Source organism: Sarcophilus harrisii, chromosome 3 (assembly GCF_902635505.1).
Source record: "Sarcophilus harrisii chromosome 3, mSarHar1.11, whole genome shotgun sequence".
NCBI lineage: Eukaryota > Metazoa > Chordata > Mammalia > Dasyuromorphia > Dasyuridae > Sarcophilus > Sarcophilus harrisii.
This window is the reverse complement of record NC_045428.1, coordinates 501,293,494-501,314,748: the sequence shown is the minus strand read 5'-3', so window position 1 is coordinate 501,314,748 and position 21,255 is coordinate 501,293,494. Positions and strand designations below refer to the sequence as shown.

Here is a 21,255-nt window from a genome sequence, read left to right as displayed (position 1 = left end):
GAAAAATAAAAAGCTATTTAAAAAAAAAAGAAAGAAAATAATGGTATATAAATTATTAAATATTTAGCAATTGTCTGAACAAAAATGTCATGTAGATATTACAAATAGCAATTGATATAACAAGACAAAGTTATCTTTCTACAAGTCTGAAAAGCTAATGATCTAATTTAACAGAGAAGGGGCACTGCTTCATATGGAAAGATAATTGATCTGAGCTGATGTTATCAGGATGATCAGAGTTCAAGCTTCACTTCATGACATAGTAAGAGTTATTAGACCCTGCTCAAACTTTTAAACTCTTAATGCCTCAAGCAGTTAAAATGATAACTAGTAGTAGAGTTACTGATCTGTAATAGTAGTTTCCTTCCTTAGAACTTCCTAAATTACTGGAATCAAAGATCTAGACAACAAAAATGCAATGAGAAACAAAAGGTGTACCTGTTCCAGGCTCTCTGAATAACCTAAATATAGAATAAAATTCCATATTTAGAAACTTGTCTAATCTTTGTGGCTTTTGTGCAACACTGACACTATTACTTTGAGAAACTGAGCTAATCCCCCTGACAATAGTTTCATCCTCTCTATAAGAGTTACAAAATTATCATAATTTCCTCATGTTAGAAAACTTTACTCATCACCTAAATTTGCTCTACTTTGTCAAAACCATTTTCTGGGATATCATACTTGCATTTCAGGTTTTGTAGATTTTTTTCTGTAGGTTCTGTCTCCCTTTAAATAAAATTTATTTTATCATGTAACAACCCGCAAATATAATCCAATCTGAAGAATTCATTGATTTTTAAACTCTAGCTTATTACATACCTTTTAAATTTTTTAATCCTTATTCTTGCCACTACAGTTGTTCCATCATGTCAGGCAGCAGTCTCCTAATGGCTTTTTCTGCCTCCAATTCAATAGAATTAAGCCACCAGAGTCATCTTCCCAAAGCATTATATTGCTCAAAAAGTTTTCAATTCTTTCCACCCTAAAAATGTCTGCAGGATAAAAATCCCAACTTTCTGGTGAGGCTTATTCAACTTTTTCCACAATGTGCCCCCAATCTACCACACTTCTACCTTTTCTTTTTTCATTCATAAAAATCTGCTCCAGGCAAACCAGTCTTTGTTTAATACATTCCCAATTCTGTATTTTTTCTTAAAATGTTTTTCCTGCCTAGGATATCCTTTTCACCCATATCTCTGTCTATTCTTACCCAATCTGTCCTTACAGGCCTGACAAGTCTAGTTGAAAATGTTCCTTCCTCTCAACTTCTATGGAACTCACTACAATGAAAGTAAACGGCTTTTCTAATTAGAACTTTCTAGCTAAAAGGGATCATAAAGATCAGCCCTATACTTTTCCAAGTTCATCTCATATCTACAAAGGCCCAAGAGTTAAAATGATTGGCTCAAAGTCACAAAGCTAATTACTGGCTAAGAATCAGAATCCCAATACTCTGAACTTCCTTCCACTCCACTGTTATTTCTACTATGTCACATTAAACCATAAATTTTTTGAAGACAAGAATCTTATTATTCACAATCTCTGACAGCACTTGCCAATCACACAAACAAAAATATGAACCGATGAATAATAATAACGTAATGGCATATGATTAAAAAGCTCCAGTACATGTATCCCATACTCTCTTGGCCAATACAATTTTGACTTAACAGAGTCCCTTCTCCACTAATGTACCTTTGTGAATATATCATAAAATCTCAAAATTCATACATACTTCATATCACCCTGCAACCCTTTCAAATGCCTTTGTGCTCCTCTATTATTAGTTATTACTCTTTTTGACCAAGCTCACACATCAGTTTTTTAGTTTTCATCCCCAACATGGTTAAGTATGGGGCATAGCAAAGAGGATGAATCACAAATTTTAGTGTATTTAGGCTTTAGAGGAATCACAGAATGACTCCTTTTGAAAAGTCAGAGAGGACTTTTCAGTTCATCTAGAACATTCCTTTTAAAGAGCAGGAAAACTCAGACCCAGAGAATAAAGTGTCTTACCAAAATTCTAACCCAATCCAAAAAATATTTACTGTTATATTAAGAACTAGGTCTTCTGTGTTACAACAAACTCATCTTGTGCTATTATGACCTATGCCAAGAGTAGTGAAAAGTGCCACATCTGACTTCAATTCCTGCATTAATGTTAATATATAGTATATTCAACATTTAACATAATTTTCATGGAACAATTTTCATTTTTTCACCTGGCTTCTAGGAACAAATTAATATCAAATGTGAATATTCTATAAAGTTGCCTTAAATGTCAAGAATGACAGAAATATTAACTAACTGTTCTTGATGAAAGTCATTTGCCCCAAATGCAAAGGGCTTCAGTGCTGCTTCAGCTGAAAAGATAACGTAAGATGGGGTAACTCTCTATTTAGACTCATTTCAATACTTTCTGGAAGGAAATGCCAATACTAAGCACAAAGAGTGAAATATCAAAGTTTTGCCAAAAACCCTTTTAAAAAGAAAAATAATACAAACTTATATTTACCTCTTGCTCCCTCACCAAACACAGGTCTATATACACTATGACACATGACCATATTTTTGGTCATATATTATTTCATAAAGTCACATGTGACTTTTATCTCTCCTCCCCCAAAAACTGTACAGAAAGAATGCTGGTATGAGTCAGGAGACATGGATTCTATTCCTAATGTACCACTAAAGCTATGTGTTTTGAGCAAAGTCCTTCTGTTCTCTTTAGGTCAGTTTCTTTTTCTTCAAAAGAGGTAGTTAGGCTAGATGATCTCTAAGCTCCCTTCCAGGTCTAGAAATCCCAGTTCTACAAATTGTTTGAAAATCTTTTTTTCTGAAGCATTTTGGATGCTTCTTTTGCATCTATCATAGTACTCAGTAGAATAGGCTATATAGGAGGTGTTCAAAAACACATCATTAGGGGATTTTTCTTCCCTAATCAGAACCTGCTAATTCCTGGGAAACAATGCAGCATTTTTAGCTATCAATCTTCTCTTACTTTTCCGTGTATATTAGATTTTTTTTTAAACCTCTAAGCTCAAGAAAGAGCTGGAGAAAAATACATTCCCAGTGCAACCAGGAAAAGAACGAAGACCAAAAAAAATTCTACCTGCCTAAATGAATGATATCTACAAATAACAGATCTCTTTTAATGTGGAAAAGTCTCAGAGGAAACATAAATGAGATGAACATCCCTCTTAGGGCCAAAAACCCTAACAGAAAAAATAACAGGTTACAGTTCATTTTCAGGAATAAATTATAAAATTCATAATGATAAATTCGGAATTAGAAAATTCTGAATTTACCTTCTTCAGAAAACTTACCAAGTGACCAAAATTATTTTATATTAGTTTTTAATTATGAAAGCTAAAAACCCACAGAAGCTTTTTTCTTGATTCAAATACATTAGGACAATTAACACAGTACCCTGATATGCTATCCTGCTTATTAAGTCATGAACCTTTTCCTTTAGAATTCAAGGTATAACTACCAAAAGTAAAGTAATACCATGTACTTCATAATTGACACTCCAATCAGAAAAAGGCATTTTCCCCTTGGACAGAATCATATTTATAATGACTTAACTGTTGCCAGTTACAAGGGAGAATGTTTTAACCTCTTGTTTAAATCAGACCTGTTAATGCCAGAAGCCAAGTTAATGTAGCTTGGGTTTCAGTCCATCAATTCTGCATTAGAAAAATACAGAAATTAAGTGACCTCTCCACAGATACATGCATACAACTTTAGGACCAAGATTTTAGCTTGGATTGACTCCAAGATTTTAGCTTGGATTGACTCCAAAGGTTTAACTGCTGTACCTGACTTTTGAGAAAAGCTGGATATTGAACAATTCTGACATTTACTATCTGTATTTATATGACTTTCAAGAAGTAACTTCACTACTTTACATCTTAAATTCCTCAATTATAAAACACTAAAAAAATATATGTTCTATTAATACATTGCTAATGGAGTTGTGAGTTGATCCAATCATTCTGGAGGGCAATATGGAATTATGCCCAAAGGGCTATCAAACTGTGCATACCCTTTGATCCATCAGAGTTTCTACACTGCTACAGTGAACCTGTCTCCAAGTGTGGATGCCCATCAGTGAGGGAACGGCTGAATAAGTTGAGGCATATGAATGTAATGGAATATTATAGTGCTATTAGAAATGATCAACAAGATGATTTCAGAAAAACCTGGAGAGACTTACATGAACTGATGCTAAGTGAAGTGAACATTGTACACAGAAACAAGGTTATATGATGATCAATTCTGATGGACACAGCTCTTTTCAAAAATGAGGAGATTCAGGCCAATTCCAATAAACTTGTGATGGAGAAAGCCTTCTACATCCAGAGAGAGAACTATGGGGACTGAATGGGGATCACAACATAATATAACTTTTTTGTTGTTTGCTTGCTTCCTTTTTTCTCATTTTTCCCCCTTTGTTCTGATTTTTCTTGTGTAGCATGATAAATGTGGAAATATATTTAGAAGATTTGCACACATTTATCCTATATTGGATTACTTGCTGTCTCAGGGAGAGAAAAGGGAAAGACAAAAATTTGGAACGTAAGGGGTTGCAAGGGTGAAATATTGAAAACTATCTTTGCATGTACTTTGAAAAACAAAATGCTACTATATATATATATATATATATATATATATATATATATAAAGAATCTATGGTAGACTAATCCAAGGCCACTAAATTTGTGAATTAAGATAATTCTATAGATATAATTTTACCTCTATTTTATTAAAACATCTGTGGAGAGGGCAGGAAAAAAATTTGAAACATAAGGTTTTTCAGGGGTGAATGTTAAAAATTACTATTGCATGTATTTTGAAAAAAAAATTTTTAACGCTATTATTCAACAGAAAAAAAAAAAGAAAATTTCACGTTATTCTTGAATGAAAAGATGAATAATAGATGATGGCACAATAAGATGGATTTGAAAATGTCTTCCTGGCCACCCTCAGAAACTGGCCCTTAGTGGCTCATTGTCAGAATGGCAAGAGGTGTTTATGGAATGGCCTAGGAATGGTTGTGGCTAAGCTGGTTGTGACAGTTTTGTTGGTGACCTGGTGTTATAAAAGCTTCTCATCACATCTGAAGCTCATATAAAGCTGGAAGAGATAGCTGACATGTATGTCAGTGTTAGGATTGGGGGCAGCTAGATGGTGCAGAAGATAGAACACCACCCCTGAAGTCAGGACGACCTGAGTTCAAATCTGGCCTCAGACACTTAACCCTTCCTAGCTGTGACCCTGGACAAGTCACTTAACCCCAACTACCTCAGGTACAACAACAAACAACAACAACAACAACAAAAAGACAGAACTGATAAAGATCTTCACAGGCTAGATTAGGAGTGAGGAGCAACAAATAAATTGAAATTCAATAAGAATAAATATAAAATCTTATTCTTGATTTTAAAAACTCAATGTTATAAATATAGGACAGGGAGACATGGTTAAATAGCTATCTGAAAAATATTTGGAGACACTAAAATGCTGAAAATTCATTGAGTTGGCAGTCAAAAAAGTTCATCCTGAGTTTCATCAAAAGAGACCTAGTTTCTAAGAACAGGCTGGTAATATTACTTATATACTATGCCCTAGTCAGATACACCACCTTTAATATTGTACTTAGTTCTGAGAGCTCCACTGGAAGCACGAGTTATGTGAAGAAGGATCACTCAGGATTCATCAGAGGCTGCACTTGAATCCAGGTCTTCACAAATGAGGTTAGCTTTTTACATTCTGTAGTAGATTGTTCATCCTAAAGAACATTATGTCCTCAGGACATATGGCTCTTTGTGGAATATATGCCAACCACTGAACATTCAGAGGTTAGCCAGAATTCTGTATTATTTTTTGGGCACTGTTGTGGCCTCGTAGGTTGTAATTTCTAGGTTAACCTCTCAAGGCAATGTGATATGGTGAAAAAAGCACTGCACATATAAAACTTCCCACCACCTTCTACCCCTTTGAAGCTTTCTTTTACATGTGAGCCTCTCCAGTTGGATCATAAATGCCTGCAGGACACATATATTAAAGAAAGTCAGTTCCTTTGTCTGAGTCTCAGCTTCTTTATCTATCGATCATTGTGCTATTTTGTGCAGCTTATTTCAAATAATCACTTCCTGATGTACTAGACATAAATGTTGTCCTTATTATTCACTCAGACTGGACAATCTCTTGCAGAAAGCTAGCTATAAAAAAAAGCAGACGTCTCTCTGCCCCAACTCTACCCAGCAGATGGTGCTAAGCTGTCTAAAGAGCCATGGCAAAGACTTATAAACCACTCCACGCAAATCTGATCTTGCCTGAAATGCCTGCCTGTCTCTTTGAAAATTTACTAACATTATTTCTCACATTTATTTTAAGTTGATGCTGAACAATATGAAGATTTGTGATAATTTTATTGGAGCTGTGAAAGTAATTAAGCTTGTTCTTTCAAAAGGAACAAAATGCCATTTCTAACAGACAAATAATAAAATAACTTTTTCCGTGCCCTCCTCTTGAAAACCTCAATCCTACCCTTACACTAAAGCACTGAAAAATCTACCTCTCAAGACATTCTTGGATTATGTGGCATGTGCTATTCTGAGGACTGGTAAATTTTAGAATCTCTACCAAATGTTTTTATTAATTTATACACGTTGGAAATATGGTATACCTTTTGTGCTTTTCCATAATTAAAAGTAACTCCTAAAATTCCAGTTACTTTCCAGCAATTTCTATGTGAAATATCTATATGAATAAAATCAGGGATTTCTTAAAATACTGAAGTATGAAGTGAAAGCATTGGAGCACATAAACAAATACAAACCAAGCTGATTGTAAGAAAGCAACAATAGGAAGATAAAACTAAAACTAATAGGCATCTTAAGTTTTTCTTTAAAGGAACAAAGTCTTCTCTACTTGTGGAAGACTTAGCAACATCATCTCCTATTATCTCTACCTCCCATCCGCTATATACCTTTAGAACTCACCTGTTTTACATTGTATCCTGCTTTTGCACTTGTTTCAATAAACATAACATTGAGCTCTTTGGCTTTCCTCTCTCCCTCCTCAATAGACACTTGTCTGTAAAGAATAGAAAAAAGAAAAATGATTTGAGACAAAACTATAGGAAAAATCCATCAAGAAGCTTCGTGAATATTAAACTTTCAAAATCCTGAGAATTAATTTTCTCATTTCAGACATTAGCTTGTTAAAGCCTCACACTAAGTTGATGGGAAGCTAAAGAACAAAGAGAATTTAAACCCATTTTCTTGTACCCAATTTAGAATAATGTCAGTTGGTATATGGAATAAGGGGTCAAGGATATTCAAAAAGAATCACTACTAGTATTGAATATAATATCTTAAATATATTTACCATAAGAGATATTAAGTACATGCTCTTGAAGATCAGGTACCTGCAACTTGTAAACTATTTCTGGAAATGCAAAGATAGTCTTGAGCATCTAAAAGCTCCTAAAATGAGAGAGGTATCACATACAAATACCTTCCTTTAATCCAGGAGTGGGGAATCTCTTTTTGTCAAGGGCCATATGGCTAGTTATATATATATATATATTTTTGGATAGTTTTATCATTCACAGTTCATACAAAATTATCAACTTATAGAACTCAAAACAGTGGAAGATTGTATCATACAACTAATTTCTCAGATTTTACATGGCCTATAAGCCAAACATTCCCGACCCCTGCTTTAACCCTTTTATATATGGGCATTTTTAAAATACATTTAAAAAAAAAAAAAATCACATAGTGTCTTGATTACAGTCAAAACTTGTCAAACAAGTGTTTGACTAACTAGGCATCTTGAGGGGCTGGAACAGAGCAAGGATTAAGGGAGAAAGGCATTCTGAACTAATTGTACCTTACCTTAAAACAGGTAAAGTAACATTATTGCTTGAAGAAAAGTTCTCAGGGTGGTTATGTTCAATATAAACTTAGTAGCAATAACAAAAAAATTTCCTAATCCTATTCTGTTTTTACCTTCCTTTCAATAAATGTAACATTCACCTCAAGGCTGAAAGTAATCAAATCAGGAAACTTCAAGTAAGGCAACACCAGTTGATGCTGATGCTCACCATCAACTTCATTAATTTAGGCAACTAATCTAGAAAATTATTCATTTTTTACTTTTCAAGCGCCAACAAGTTATTCCTTTCTAAAAGATTCTCAATTTCCTCTGTATAATACTAGCAATGCTGAACTCAAAGGTTTAAGGAATGTGTATTGTAAACTGTCAAGTGCTACACAAATATGAGCTGTTATGATCCTTATAACTTTCCCAGTGGCTAAGGTTTAGCTTTGTGATGAATGAGTTATCGGCTTAATCCAAATCCCAAGACAAAATAAAAGGCTATACAAGAAAAACACTTATTAGACCACAGCAATTCACTTTCAAGAAGACTTTCTTTAAAAAAAAAAAATTTAATTTCAAAGCAAGAGATGGTCTTTTTATTGTATAACAAAATCAACACTTTTGATATAGTTGCTAAGGGAATTAACTGGGCTAGGCACAGCCAATTCCCTTGCCAAGTATTTAATAAGGGCCATAAATTCAAGGCCTGAATGTTAATATCACTCCTTCATGCAGGGCTAGACACTGAAATAAGCACTTCTTAAAAAGAAAGCAATTAATATATTTAAAGCCAAAACATAAATAGCCCATTAAAGTTTTCACTAAAAAGAATCATTCATTCAAATTAGGAAACTTCAAAGTAATTAATGCTAAAGCACTGTGTACTCTGTATCCTGAAGACCACTTTACCAATTTCACTAAGATACCAAAATGAAACCTTCTGATTTATTTATAACCATAAATAACTAAGGTTCATAAAATTAATAAACAAAATATCTCACCAAAGCATGGTTAGTGGAATACTGTCAAGAAAAAAAAGATGGGGCTTTAATCTCTATAGACAAATAATTTTAAGATATAATTTATTTTTAAAGTATTTTTGTAAAAGTTACATGTGCAAAGTACTGCTTCATTTAACAGGTCTCCAGAAGTACAAGATAATTTTTCTTCTATAAATTCTCTTACACCACCTCTGTTGTAGGTGAGTTTAAATAAATGAGACTTTATCTCATTTTAGTGATATCTTTTTTAAGCTACATAAATTTTGGGAAAGAAATTGGGTTGATACGTAATAAGAATGAGGAAAACAGAAATGAAAAATTCCTGACAGTTGGCCCTTTATGACAAATTTGTAAAAAGACAGAGATGTGAATCATATAGTATGAAAAGACATGGATGAAATGTTTTCTTCCCCAATTAGGGTTACCAAAATCAAAACCAAACCAAAAATCTATTGGTCATAATATCATACACATATAAGAAGTAAACTGCTTCTTTTATAAAATGTTGGCCAACTGAAAACACTGGCTAGTTAGCAACCTTACCAGTCCTATAGTGTGGTATCCAAAATGAATGAAAGTATGGATCCACCCATTTCAAAATAGGTCCTAAACTGCTTGACATTATCTCTATCAATGATATTTCTCAGGAGATTAAGGACAGGTTGCTCAAGATAGAAATCAAATGCCCTAAAAGAAATTCACTCCATACCTCTTATCAGCAAGATCTGTTTTATTTCCCACTAGCATAATGATGACATCACTTCCCCTTTCCGTTCTGACATCATCAATCCATTTTGTGGTTTGCTGGAATGAGTTTACATCTGGTGTGGGAGGATGGACAAAAAGATGAGTGTTATTGTAGATACCACTCCAGGTGATGGAAAACCATACCACCCTGGTGGGGTCTGGCACATTAAGACCCACCCTTTTAATGTGCCTGCAACATAACTCCATTTTATCTGATGACAGCTGTCAGTAGTTTAACTATACAGTAAAGATAATTTACATGTTGGAAAAAAAAAGTGCATTCTGTGATTTATAAAATAAACACAGCGATTAATTTTAGAAATTATTTATGAGTGTGTGTATATGTAACATATGTAGGCATGTATTTGCAAGTAGTGACAGATGTAGCAGATAATATGGTTTTATATTGCCTACCTGCTTTTTCATCACTTACATTTATTCCACAAAGTAAAGCATGTCAAAAAATGTCAGCCATTAAGTCCCAACAAGTCCAGAGAATTGGTAATAAATAAATAAATAATGATAGATGATATTTAAAAAAAAAAAAAAGGCTTTCAAGGAGCTTTTAAACATCACCATTTGCACTGCTTAATCAGTTTGTGATCACTTTAACTATAGAAGGATTTAATGATTTGGTACGCCAGAAACACCTGGAATACAATGCAGTTCTACAATTGGTACGAGCTCTTCTGTAGAACATTTCAAAATACTTTTGCGCAAAAAAGGAAAACAGGCAGTATGTTTAATCTCAAATTTATTGCTATTAAAAAAATTCCCTTATCCCACTCTGGTTCCACCCATTTTAGTTAAAGTAAGCACAAAAACTTTTAAGCTGCAAAACTTGTCAACGCACAGTAAAAGACATACATTTTTTTGGAAGACTAGTATAAAGTGGCAAGAAAGAAGCTTGCATGTAGCAAAAGAATATGAATTACAAACTAATTTAAATTGTTACTATTTTACTGCCAGACAAATCTAATTTATACTTCTTTACATACTTTGATAGAGTCAGGAAGTAACAATCACCAACCATTCAGGCTCATAACAAAAAACTTGGTTTTTGTTTGTTTATTTGTTTGTGGAGGCAACTGGGGTTAAGTGACTTGCCCAGGGTCACAAAGCTAGGATGTGTTAAATGTCTGAGGCCGGATCTGAACTTGGGTCCTCCTGACTTCAGGGCTGGTGCTCTAGCCACTGCGCCACCTAGCTGCCCTCCAAAACTGTTATTTTTTTAAAAATCAAAATAACCTGGACATTGCTTTCTCAATTTTCTGGTCCAGATGTGTGATTTTGGTTTAGTGAAGAGAGAGGAAACAAACTCACTCTACCAATAATGATGAGACTTAAACTCACCCAGATTTTCCAGATACAGAGGGTACTCTTTCTGATACTAATGTAATGCTATGCTCTCTCTATTCTAAAATTATACTAAAGTAAAAAGAGCACTCTGAACCTTTTCTCTCTTACTCAAATGGTATTCTTGATATTGGATTTCTTGACTTAATTGATTTAGATTCAACTGACCTGGATTTGAATCTTGGCTCTGTTGTTTATGTTGTTAAGAAGTCACTTAACTTCTCTCATTTCCTTCATTTGTAAAATGAGGGCAGCTGTTTGGAAGAGGTTTTGTAAACTTTAAGGCACTCTAAAAATCTTGAGTTCCTTAACCCTCTTCACATATTAATTTCACGTGGAGAATTTCAGTAACTTCTTCTTCAATAACCAATTCCCCATAATAATTCAAAATACAATCTTTTCAAGAAGCGGTAGGAGAAGAGACCACTGATAGTTCAGTCTCTAAATTTTACATATTCTTAGTGAGAAACAATAGAATAATTTGTTAGCAGAAAAAAAAAAAAAAAAAAAAGGAAGTTTTAGTCATGTAACCTAGATTCCATCAAATGAAAATGAATATTTAACAGAAAAATGCGGTGTTGCAGTTTCTCCACCTCCTCACTTTCTGCCCCTATTGCCATTTATAAACTGGCAGTGAGGTTAAGGTGGAGAAAAGTCAAGCAGCAGAAACTTCCCCTAAGACTTAAGAATCTTGAAAAGCTAGAAAATTAAGTGAAATACTTAAATTCATAAATCATTTCCAAAGAAATTTTAGAGCCAGTTAGAATAAAAGAAGGTATTCCTCTAACCAAAGTCAGGGCTAGGCCTAAGGGTGGTAGACTGCCATGATTAAGTAAGAGGAAGATCAAGTACAATGTAAGTAAAAGCACGTTTTTAAAAATCACCAGAATACATGTTTCTGATCTGGCCTGTCTATTCTAAATTTTGTTATGGTACAGAAAGTTTTACATGCCATTATGAAAAATGAGCACATGATGATAGAGCATGCAGCTAAGCTAGAGGCTGAGAGAGGATTAGAAATGCAGAATTCCCCCCACTCACTTGTGATATCATAAACAACAACTGCCACAGTGGAGTCACGAATGTAGCTAGGGATCAAGCTCCTGAACCGCTCTTGACCTGCTGTGTCCCATAATTGCAACCGTACCTGACAACAAAATCAGTCAAACAGGCAAGAAAAATAAGAAAAGTCAACCCAGTGCAAAATACCTACTTGTGATATCGTATACTACTACAGCTGCAGCGGAATCACGGATGTAACTGGGAATGAGGCTACGGAAACGTTCCTGACCCGCAGTATCCCACAGCTGCAGCCTGATCTGTGGGATGGGAGAAAATAAATAAAAAAAAAAAAAAAAAAAAAAAAAAAAAAAAAAAAAAAAAGCAAACTAATACCAAAAATTAAAAAAAAAAAGTAATAATGTTTTTGGGGTGGGGATGGGTGGGAGGTGAACAACTACAAACTCATGCAGGAATTAAAAGAGTAAAAAGTAGATACAGGAACAAGGAACAATTCCCCATCCCACAAGAAAGGACCAAAAGTACTCATGCTACATGTTCTGTTGGAATCTGGTTAAAATTGTTTCAGAACAAAAGACATACAGCTTTCCTTCCCCCACAACACTCTCCCTTCTATCCTTTGAGATTCCAAACTATTAGCCCTTCCAATGGCTTAAGGTGAATTCATTGCTGGTATACAATTCATGATGATACAGGATAAAAATGGAGCCATCAGTCAAACAGACTGTACTGCTGGTTAATTGGTACAACAGAAGGAAAGACTTACAGTTGGCTGAGCTGCCACCAAATTCAGACGTGTCACTGTTACCCAGGGTCCAGAGTGGAAAGACCAGTGGGATAATTATTAATGTTTTCCCTAGTACTAACTCAATCAGAAAGAGAATTTTTTTTTTTACTCTACTGTAAGTCAGGTAGTTGTACTCTCATCATAAGGAAAAAGGAGGAGAATAAAAGCAAGTAGAAAGCTCTCTTCCTGCTAGAAATTCACTTCTAAAAATCCCCCAAATCAAAGAACTCACAAGATCTGGGTTAAAATACAAAATAAAATTCATATCATCTCTCTATAGCCCAAGTTGATGACATTTTTCCCCTCAAAAAAGTGCTATCATAATAAACGTGGAAGTATATTTGTAAAAATTGCACATTTCGCCTATATTAGATTGTTTGCTTTCTGTGGGTGGGGATGAGAGGAGGAGAGAGAAATTTGGAACATAAGAGTTTTGCAAGGGCAAATGCTGAAAGCTATCTTTGCATGTATTTTGAAAATAAAAACTATTATTTAAAAAATAAATACAAGAGGGCTATCAATAAATACAGTGCTACTTCTCTGATAAAGATATTATGTTTTTCTCCTCTTTTTTGTTTTTAATTCTGCCAGCCATCTTCATTTTCAATGTATTTATCTAAGAAAGGTCCCTAAAAAGTATCTATCTCTGAAAGGGCCTAACAAGTATACAGTGAATAAGCATTCCGAAATAGGAAGCAAGTCCCTGACAAAATTACCATCTTGCAACAAAGTATTATCTAGAAAGATATTTTATTGAATCACAGAACCAACTCAAACATCCCTTAATGCCTATACCCTAGGACAGAAGGAAAAATATTCTTTTAAGTCTTTTCCAAGCTTATAGTTAGTTCTTTCAATTTCTCTTGCTCCTCTTGGGGTTCAAGGCAAAAGGTTTGTGTGAATCTTCTCCCCATTATTCTCTAAGTCAATCACTGAGCTGGAGAATGGGGTTGGATTTCAAGATCTGTGATAGCAAATGATTGCATAAATTGTGAAATTTTTAGGAAAATACCATTAAGTTCTCACTACTTTTGGTTCTAAATACTGATCAAATCCTTGATCTTCATTTTCTTATATGGAATATTAAAGAAAATGGCACAACTTAAATTCTACTTACTGTTCGATCTTCCAAATACATTGTTTTTGATAAAAAGTCAATGCCAATTGTTGCCTATAAAACAAAACACAAAAAGATGACTTTTAACATCAGCCAAATAATAGCAATTATCCATGGTTCAGACTGGGAACACTGGATTTTATAAAATAAAATAATCACATTGTCACAACAGGAAAAACCTTTTGAAAAAGCAAGTGCAACACTCATACATGTTAAAAACCCTAAAAAGTCTAGACTTTGGGGAAATCTTTCTTTCATTATCTTAAAAAGTATTATCTAAAATCAAAAGAAAGCATTATATATAATGGGGACACACTAGAACTTTCCCCAATAAACATGGGAATAAAACAAGTGTCAACTCTTTTCACTTATTTGATAATAATTCTAAAATGTCTTCAATAATATTGATGGGAGAAAAAAAAAAATCAAGGCATAAAGACAGATAAAGAGAAGTTAAAACTATCCCCCCCCCCTTTTTTTTAATGATATCATGATTTACTTGGAAAGCAGCAAAAATTCTAAGAAAATAAGTTCAGCAAAATAGCATTGCATGTTACTAAATAACCTCCCCTCCCAAAATCAACTACATTACTATACAATAATTACAAAATCTTAAGAGGCAATAACAGAAAGGAAAATTCCATTCCAAATAACTACAAAATGCATCTGGGAATTAATCTACTGAAGTACACAAAGATCCAATTACTAAGAAATCCTTGAAGATATAAGGAATAACAAATATCTAAATAAATAGCAAGTGCTTATAGTATATAGAAATATAATAAAAATGACAATACTATCAAAATTAATTAATACTTTTGATTAAAAATAGAACTTGGTAAAATGTCAATAAAATTCATTTGGAAAAACAAGAGCTCCGGTCTCAAGAGAAATTACTAAAAGAAGTTCCGATAAAGAAAGAACAGCACTTCTATACCTCAAACTATATATTATAAAGGCAGCAATCTGAAATTGGTTAAAAAATAGGGGTAAATCTAAGGAAGAAAGTGAGCAAGGGAAAAAATCTGAGATAAAGCAAATCAATAACTCACTGTTTAATAAACCAGGAAAAAAATTATATACAAAAGAACTTGATTTAAAAAAAAATTTGATGGGAAAATTGCAAAGTAAGCTGGCTGAAATTAGACTCAGACCAACATCTTATACCATATTCTATATGTATACCTACTAAAAGGAGACATGACCTTAATATTAAAGATCATACAAGAAAAAAAAAAAAAAAGCATATCATACACCCTTCACAGGTATGAGTAGATGTATTTTTAAACAAGTGACAGAAGCAATTACAAAAGATAAAAACAGATGAATCTGTTTATATGAAACTGAAAAACTTTTGCACAGATAAAATTAATGTACCTTGAATAAGGAAATCAGTCAAGTGGAAGAAAAATTTTTGTATCAAATTTTCTTAGTCTCCGAAATATATAAACTATTAGCATATGTGTGTGTGTTTATGTGTGTGTGTGTGTGTTTGTGTGTGTGTGTGTGTCACACACACACACACACACCCTCAGAGCAAAAGTCATTTCCCAAGAAAGTGACTGAAGAATATAAATAAACAGTTCTCAAAAGATAATAAAAGAATGCTCCAAATTACTAATAAGAGAAATGCAAATCAAAACAACTCTAAGGTTTTGCTTCACACCTTGAAGATAAGCCAAAAAAAAAAAAAAAAAAAAAAAAAAAATGACAAAAGATGGAAATAGTCAGTGTTAGGAATCATGGGAAAATAGTATCACCAGTGCATTATTTGTAGAAAGCTGCAAAGTAGTACAATCATTTTGAAAAACAATCTGAAATTATGTAAATAAAGTCACTAAAATGCCCAAATCCTTTGACCCAGAGTTCCATTACCAGGTTTGTATCATACCCCCAAAATATCACTGATATTAAAGTCTTGAAATACACCCAAAATATTTTTGTGTTAGTAAAGAATTGGAAAGAAAAAGTCCATCAATTAGGGAATGATTACATAAATTGTGACACGTGATTGCAATGCTATAATACCGTGATGTAAGAAACAATGAATACAAATAAAATTCATGCACATGAATTGAGGCAGAGGTTAAAGTAAGCAAAGCCAAGAAAACAATATATAAAACAATGTAAACAGAAAGAACAAGTCAAAACACATAAAAAACTGAATGCTAAAAAATTACAAAGAACAAGCATAATTTGAATGAAGGGATATAAGACGACGTTCTCATCCTTTGCAGAGATGGGAAGTCCACAAGTATTGCACAGTGTACCTATTTTCAGACTTTTTCAATGTATTAATCAGTTGAACTGATTTTTTTCCACTTTTTTTTTTTTTTTGGTCTTATACTTTGTTATATTTGTTTGCCTTATGTTACTATTTTATCTTATGCTTTTGGGGAGGAAGATGGTCACTGGGGAGATTACAATGATGTCCCCTTCCACCCCAAAAAAATCAACAAATTCATCATAAAAATTATGAAAAATCCCAGGTCAAAAGGAAAGGAAAGAAGAAATTAAAAGAATCATTTTAGGTTAGAGATGGATCAGCTAAATCCGGCTAAATGGATCACCTAAAGATCAGCTAATTCAATCCTCTTATTTTCACATATGAGGAAAATGAGTAGGCCCAGAGAGCTTAAGTGACTTATTCCTGTTTGCACAAAACAGAATCTGGATTAGAACTCAAGTGTTTTCCCATTGTACCAGAGTAGGTAGCATGAATGACACTTTAATATTAACTGATCATTATCTGGCAGATACTGGCAGAGATAAATGTGTGATACAAAGATGAATAATAAAAAACTTATGTTTAAGAAACTTAAAATCTGGGGAGATGAAAGGGAAGAAATTAACCGTAGAAGAGTTAAGCATACAAAAATAACTAAGATATCAGGCAGACTTTTTATATTATTATAAATGAACTATGTTTGAGACAGAAAGGACTCATATTGATGGGAAGCCAGGGAGGTCTGAGTCATAAAAAATGGGTATGATTTTGACAAGCAGAAATGTAAGAGACATTTAAAGGAGAGGGTACACCAAAAGCCAGGATATCTAAGAAAGTGAAGACAGAAGTGTAATTAAAGCACTTATTTGTTTATTTATAAATATTAATTAAGCACTTAACATGTATGGGGGCCCTGCTCTATGCTTGGAGATAACAAAAAAAGCAGACTATTTCTGTCTTTACGACAGGAAAATAACATATACACAGAAAACTAAATATAAACTATTAAGACATAGTAGATACAAAGTAATTTCCTCTGAAGAACTGAGCAACTGAGAGGATCAGACTAGGAAATAGAACTTCAATTTACCCTTCAAAAAAGCTAAGCAATTTTATTAGAATACTACTTTCCCGGAATAGCAATCTAAGGAAAAGCATAGGAGTAGGAAAAGTAAATGGAGCCCTGGATCTGGAGACAGGAAGACTTGAGTTACATTCAAATCCAGTCTCATACTTCTCAAGTTATAAGCATGTGACTTTGGGGGAAGTCACTTTACTTCTGCCTCAGTGACAAATGGTAAATGCCTCAATGATAAAATGGAAATAACCACATCAACTTGCTAGGTTTTTTAAGGATAAAAGATAATGGCTAAAATTTGGAATTTTGGGGTGAATGGCAGCATTCCCATGGCATCGTTCAAAAGAGGGATAGCATAGATCTAGTTAGAGAGACAGGTATAAGGATAATGTAGTAGTAGGGGAAATTTAAAGCTATATAAGACCCTTTCCTCCACTTCTGCTAAGTTGTGGGAAATAAAGACTGAATATAGACTTTGGGGTCCCGTTATTTGAAATTGCTATCCTTTGTTTATTCATAACCTTCATTTCCCAATATATTCTCTCCTATCTAAAGACCATTCCTTTCAAAAAGTAATAGTTACTTTAGAAAAGTAATAAAAAGCATGAAAGTATTAAGCATTTAGTATTTTCCAGATCTTTCACTGGTCAGGGCCTAGAATAGCATAATCTAATCTATGCTATCCCTCTTTGAACAATGCCACGGGAATGCTGCCATTCACCCAAAAATTCCAAATCTTAGTCATTTTTTGGATCCTATCTTGAATGGTCTACTAGTCAGATTTTACTTCCACTTCTTGGAACCAATTCTCTCCAATCTTGCTTCACTCAAATGCCAAGAGCCATTTTTTAAATATATAAATTTGAACATGCTGCTCCTTTGTGGAAAATCATTAGTGGTTTCCTATTACCTCTTTTATAGTTAAGTTTAAAATCCATGCCTGGTATTCAATATCCTTAGCAACAAGGAAGTACATTCTCACAGCAACAGCAAGATTGTGTGATGAATAACTGTAATAGACTTGTCTTTTTTTCAACATTAAGTTTTTTCAAGGCAATTCCAATAGACATGACAGAAAGAGTCATCCGTATCCAGAGAGAGAAAGAACTATGGCGACTAAATGTGGATCAAAGCATAGTATTTTCACCTTTTTTGTTATCTACTTTTATTTTTTTTTCCTTTGTGCTTTCTTTTTTTTCCTTTTGATGTGATTTTTATTGTGCAGCATGATGAATATAGAAATTTGTTTAAAAGAAATCATACATGTTTAATCTATATTGGATTGCTTGTTGTCTAGGGGGAGAGGTACAGGACAAAGGGGTGAAAATATGGAAGATAAGATTTTGCAAAGGTGAATATTCAAAACTATCTTTGCATGGATTTGGAAAAAAGAAAAAAAAAAAAAAAAAGGCTGCCATCCCAAAATAACATATACTACAAAGCTGAATGTAAACATCAAAACAAAAAATGGAATTCAGTAAAAGAAATTGATTAGCATTATTCCTTCAAAAAGAAAAAAAAAAAAAACCAGTAAGGTACTACATCCTGATGAAGACTTTTCCTGACACTTCACTCAATATCATCCTTCTCCCTTTTAAATCCCCATAGCACTGTGCTTTGTACCACACCAAAGTACTTATTGTGTACTGTCATGTGTTATATTTATTCATAACATACTTCTGCTGTCCTCTTCCCTCTAGACAACAATTTCCACAAGGACAAGAAAGAAGTCTGTCTTACCTAAACTTTATGTCTACTTCAGCAATGAATACAGACCCCTGAAAGTACTAGGAGCTTAATTAATGTTTGATGAATGAAGTTCTACTTATTTTCTAAAGTCTCTATTCACAATGATGTGTACCTTCTCCAAATTCCTACACCACCTACTACTCTACCAACAAAGAAAATATCCATTTGTAAGATGAATAAAAATGTTAAATACTATGATTAACAGCTCTATGGTGTGCTTGCCTTCCCCAGCCTGACTTTTAGATGAAAAGAGACAACTACAAAGGGTTCTGCATGGGACCTTTATATAGAGAAAAGAACTTCTGGAGCAGATGCTGTGAGTTAAACTTTTGTCGCATATGGTTCTACATGTATGCCTCATGACTGGTGTGGTCTCTGTGGATGTTTACTCTTCTTCATGGATGCTGCACTTGTGTGGAGTGAACCAGCTTTTCCAGAGAACATTTTGTATTAATTGCTTTTATATAATGTTTTCTAAGCAATTACCTTTGGTAAAAACTAATTTGAGAATATTGTTTTAATGTCAATGGGAACTATTGCATTTGGCACTCAAGAGAATAGTAGTTGCTGCCCTCTGGGCACCCAACCTGCCCATTAGAGCATCCTATTTTTCTTCTCTTTCTCCTCGTCCTTTTTCTACCTTCTCCTTTTCTTCCCCCCACCCCCTCTTTCATGTCTCTCTCCCCCATGTATGTATGATATACATACATAAATACAAACACACACACATACACACACACACACAAATAATACATACAAAATAGATATAAAGTAGCCTCAGAGGAGAATCTCTTGCTTATTAGAAGCAAAACAAAATTCAGAAATTGACACTCAATAAAATCATTTCTATCCTTCAATATGCTAAAGAAATAAACAATTAGTTATTGGAACTAATATGTACAACAGTCAAAGAAAATCTTGTGGCAATACGATCACTCCTAAGTAGCTGACCCATTTTTGAAAATAAATCACACTCAATTTCCCAATGCTAAACGGATTCTTCACTGAATTTTCACACACACACACACACACACACACACACAAAATTTAGAGTCAGGAACAAGATTACAATTCAGGGCTTTTATATTCATATCGAGAGCATTACCTACACACTATATTTAACAACTAAAAAAAATTATATTTTTAAATAATTTATGCTTTCTTTCAGCTTCCTTTTATTTTTACTGAAAGATGGCTCCAGGCTGATTGAAGAGCTAGGTTTGAAACCCACCACTCCCACAAGTTGTCTCAAGTCCCTTGAACTTCCATTTTATTATATGTAAACTAGGTATAATAAAATTTAGAGTGTTATACTCCCTACTGTAGTGAGAATAAAATAAGTTAATCTATGTAAGGCACTTCAGAAAGTACTAGAATTCATTATTATTCCATAAATATATGCATGCTAGTCAGGATTTGTTAAGTCTAGAGGTAGTGTGGAATAGTGATTAGAGAGCTGGCCTCAAAGTCACAAAGGTCTATGTTCAACTTCGCATCTGACACAAAACCGCTTGTGGGATGCTGAGCACTGAATGTGGCATTGTAGATTCAAGCCTGCACTGGGAGAGAAAGCTTTTAAGAAAGGAGAGAAGAACGGTTAAGGAAAGTTTCAGAAGGAACAGAGAGAAGAAGGGAGAAAAGGAAAAAGAAAGGACAAGCCAGGGAAGAGGAAGACAGAGCAAAAAATGTATGTTTGCAGGTAAAAGAGAATGAGAATATATAAATTGTCACCATTCATTTATATTCCATCTTATCCCATATGTGTATATTTATGGAGTTTACAAGTTTTTGTTTTGCTGAAAAAAATACATCACTTGGCTCAATGGAAAAGAAAAATGTTTGATTTATAATGAAATGGTAGCAGAATTATCTTCTATAAACATTAATAGTTCTCACTTACTTATTTTTTATTTACTACTAAAAAATAGTAAAATACCAATGGGTGCAAATTAACATTTTAAAGTAAATACACATAAGTACTAGAAAGTTGTATATATTTATTTAAATTGTGGTTTACTAAAAATAAAACAACACAGGCACTGATACATTATAGGTCATCATAAAAACTGTGGAATCTAAGAATTACTCAGTTTTAAATGAAAAAGTCTTAGAATTTTAGAACCAGAAGAAATACCTTAAGGACTAGTTCCTAGCGCTACAAACAAGCAAGAGATACATCCAAACCATTCTAGAATAGTTTAATGTCTGCTCTTTCACTAGATGGTAGAATCCATGGGGGAAATTATAGTCTTTAGTAAAAGACAACCAAAAACA

General features: G+C 33.6%; 1 protein-coding gene across 2 annotated transcripts in view; it reads right to left on the bottom strand.

Moving 5' to 3' along the window:
* RAB6A (RAB6A, member RAS oncogene family) overlaps positions 1–21,255 on the bottom strand; it is a 73,193-nt gene that overhangs the window by 16,437 nt on the left and 35,501 nt on the right. Inside the window, exons 3-6 of one of the 2 annotated variants that reach the window (XM_031961448.1) lie at positions 13,928–13,981; positions 12,217–12,322; positions 9,610–9,721; positions 7,014–7,107 (exon numbers count right to left, since the gene is read on the bottom strand). In XM_031961448.1, coding sequence (XP_031817308.1) covers positions 7,014–7,107; positions 9,610–9,721; positions 12,217–12,322; positions 13,928–13,981 — 366 coding nt within the window. Of the gene's footprint in view, positions 1–7,013; positions 7,108–9,609; positions 9,722–12,044; positions 12,151–12,216; positions 12,323–13,927; positions 13,982–21,255 lie in introns of both variants that reach the window. The other variant, XM_031961447.1, reaches the window with a different exon arrangement.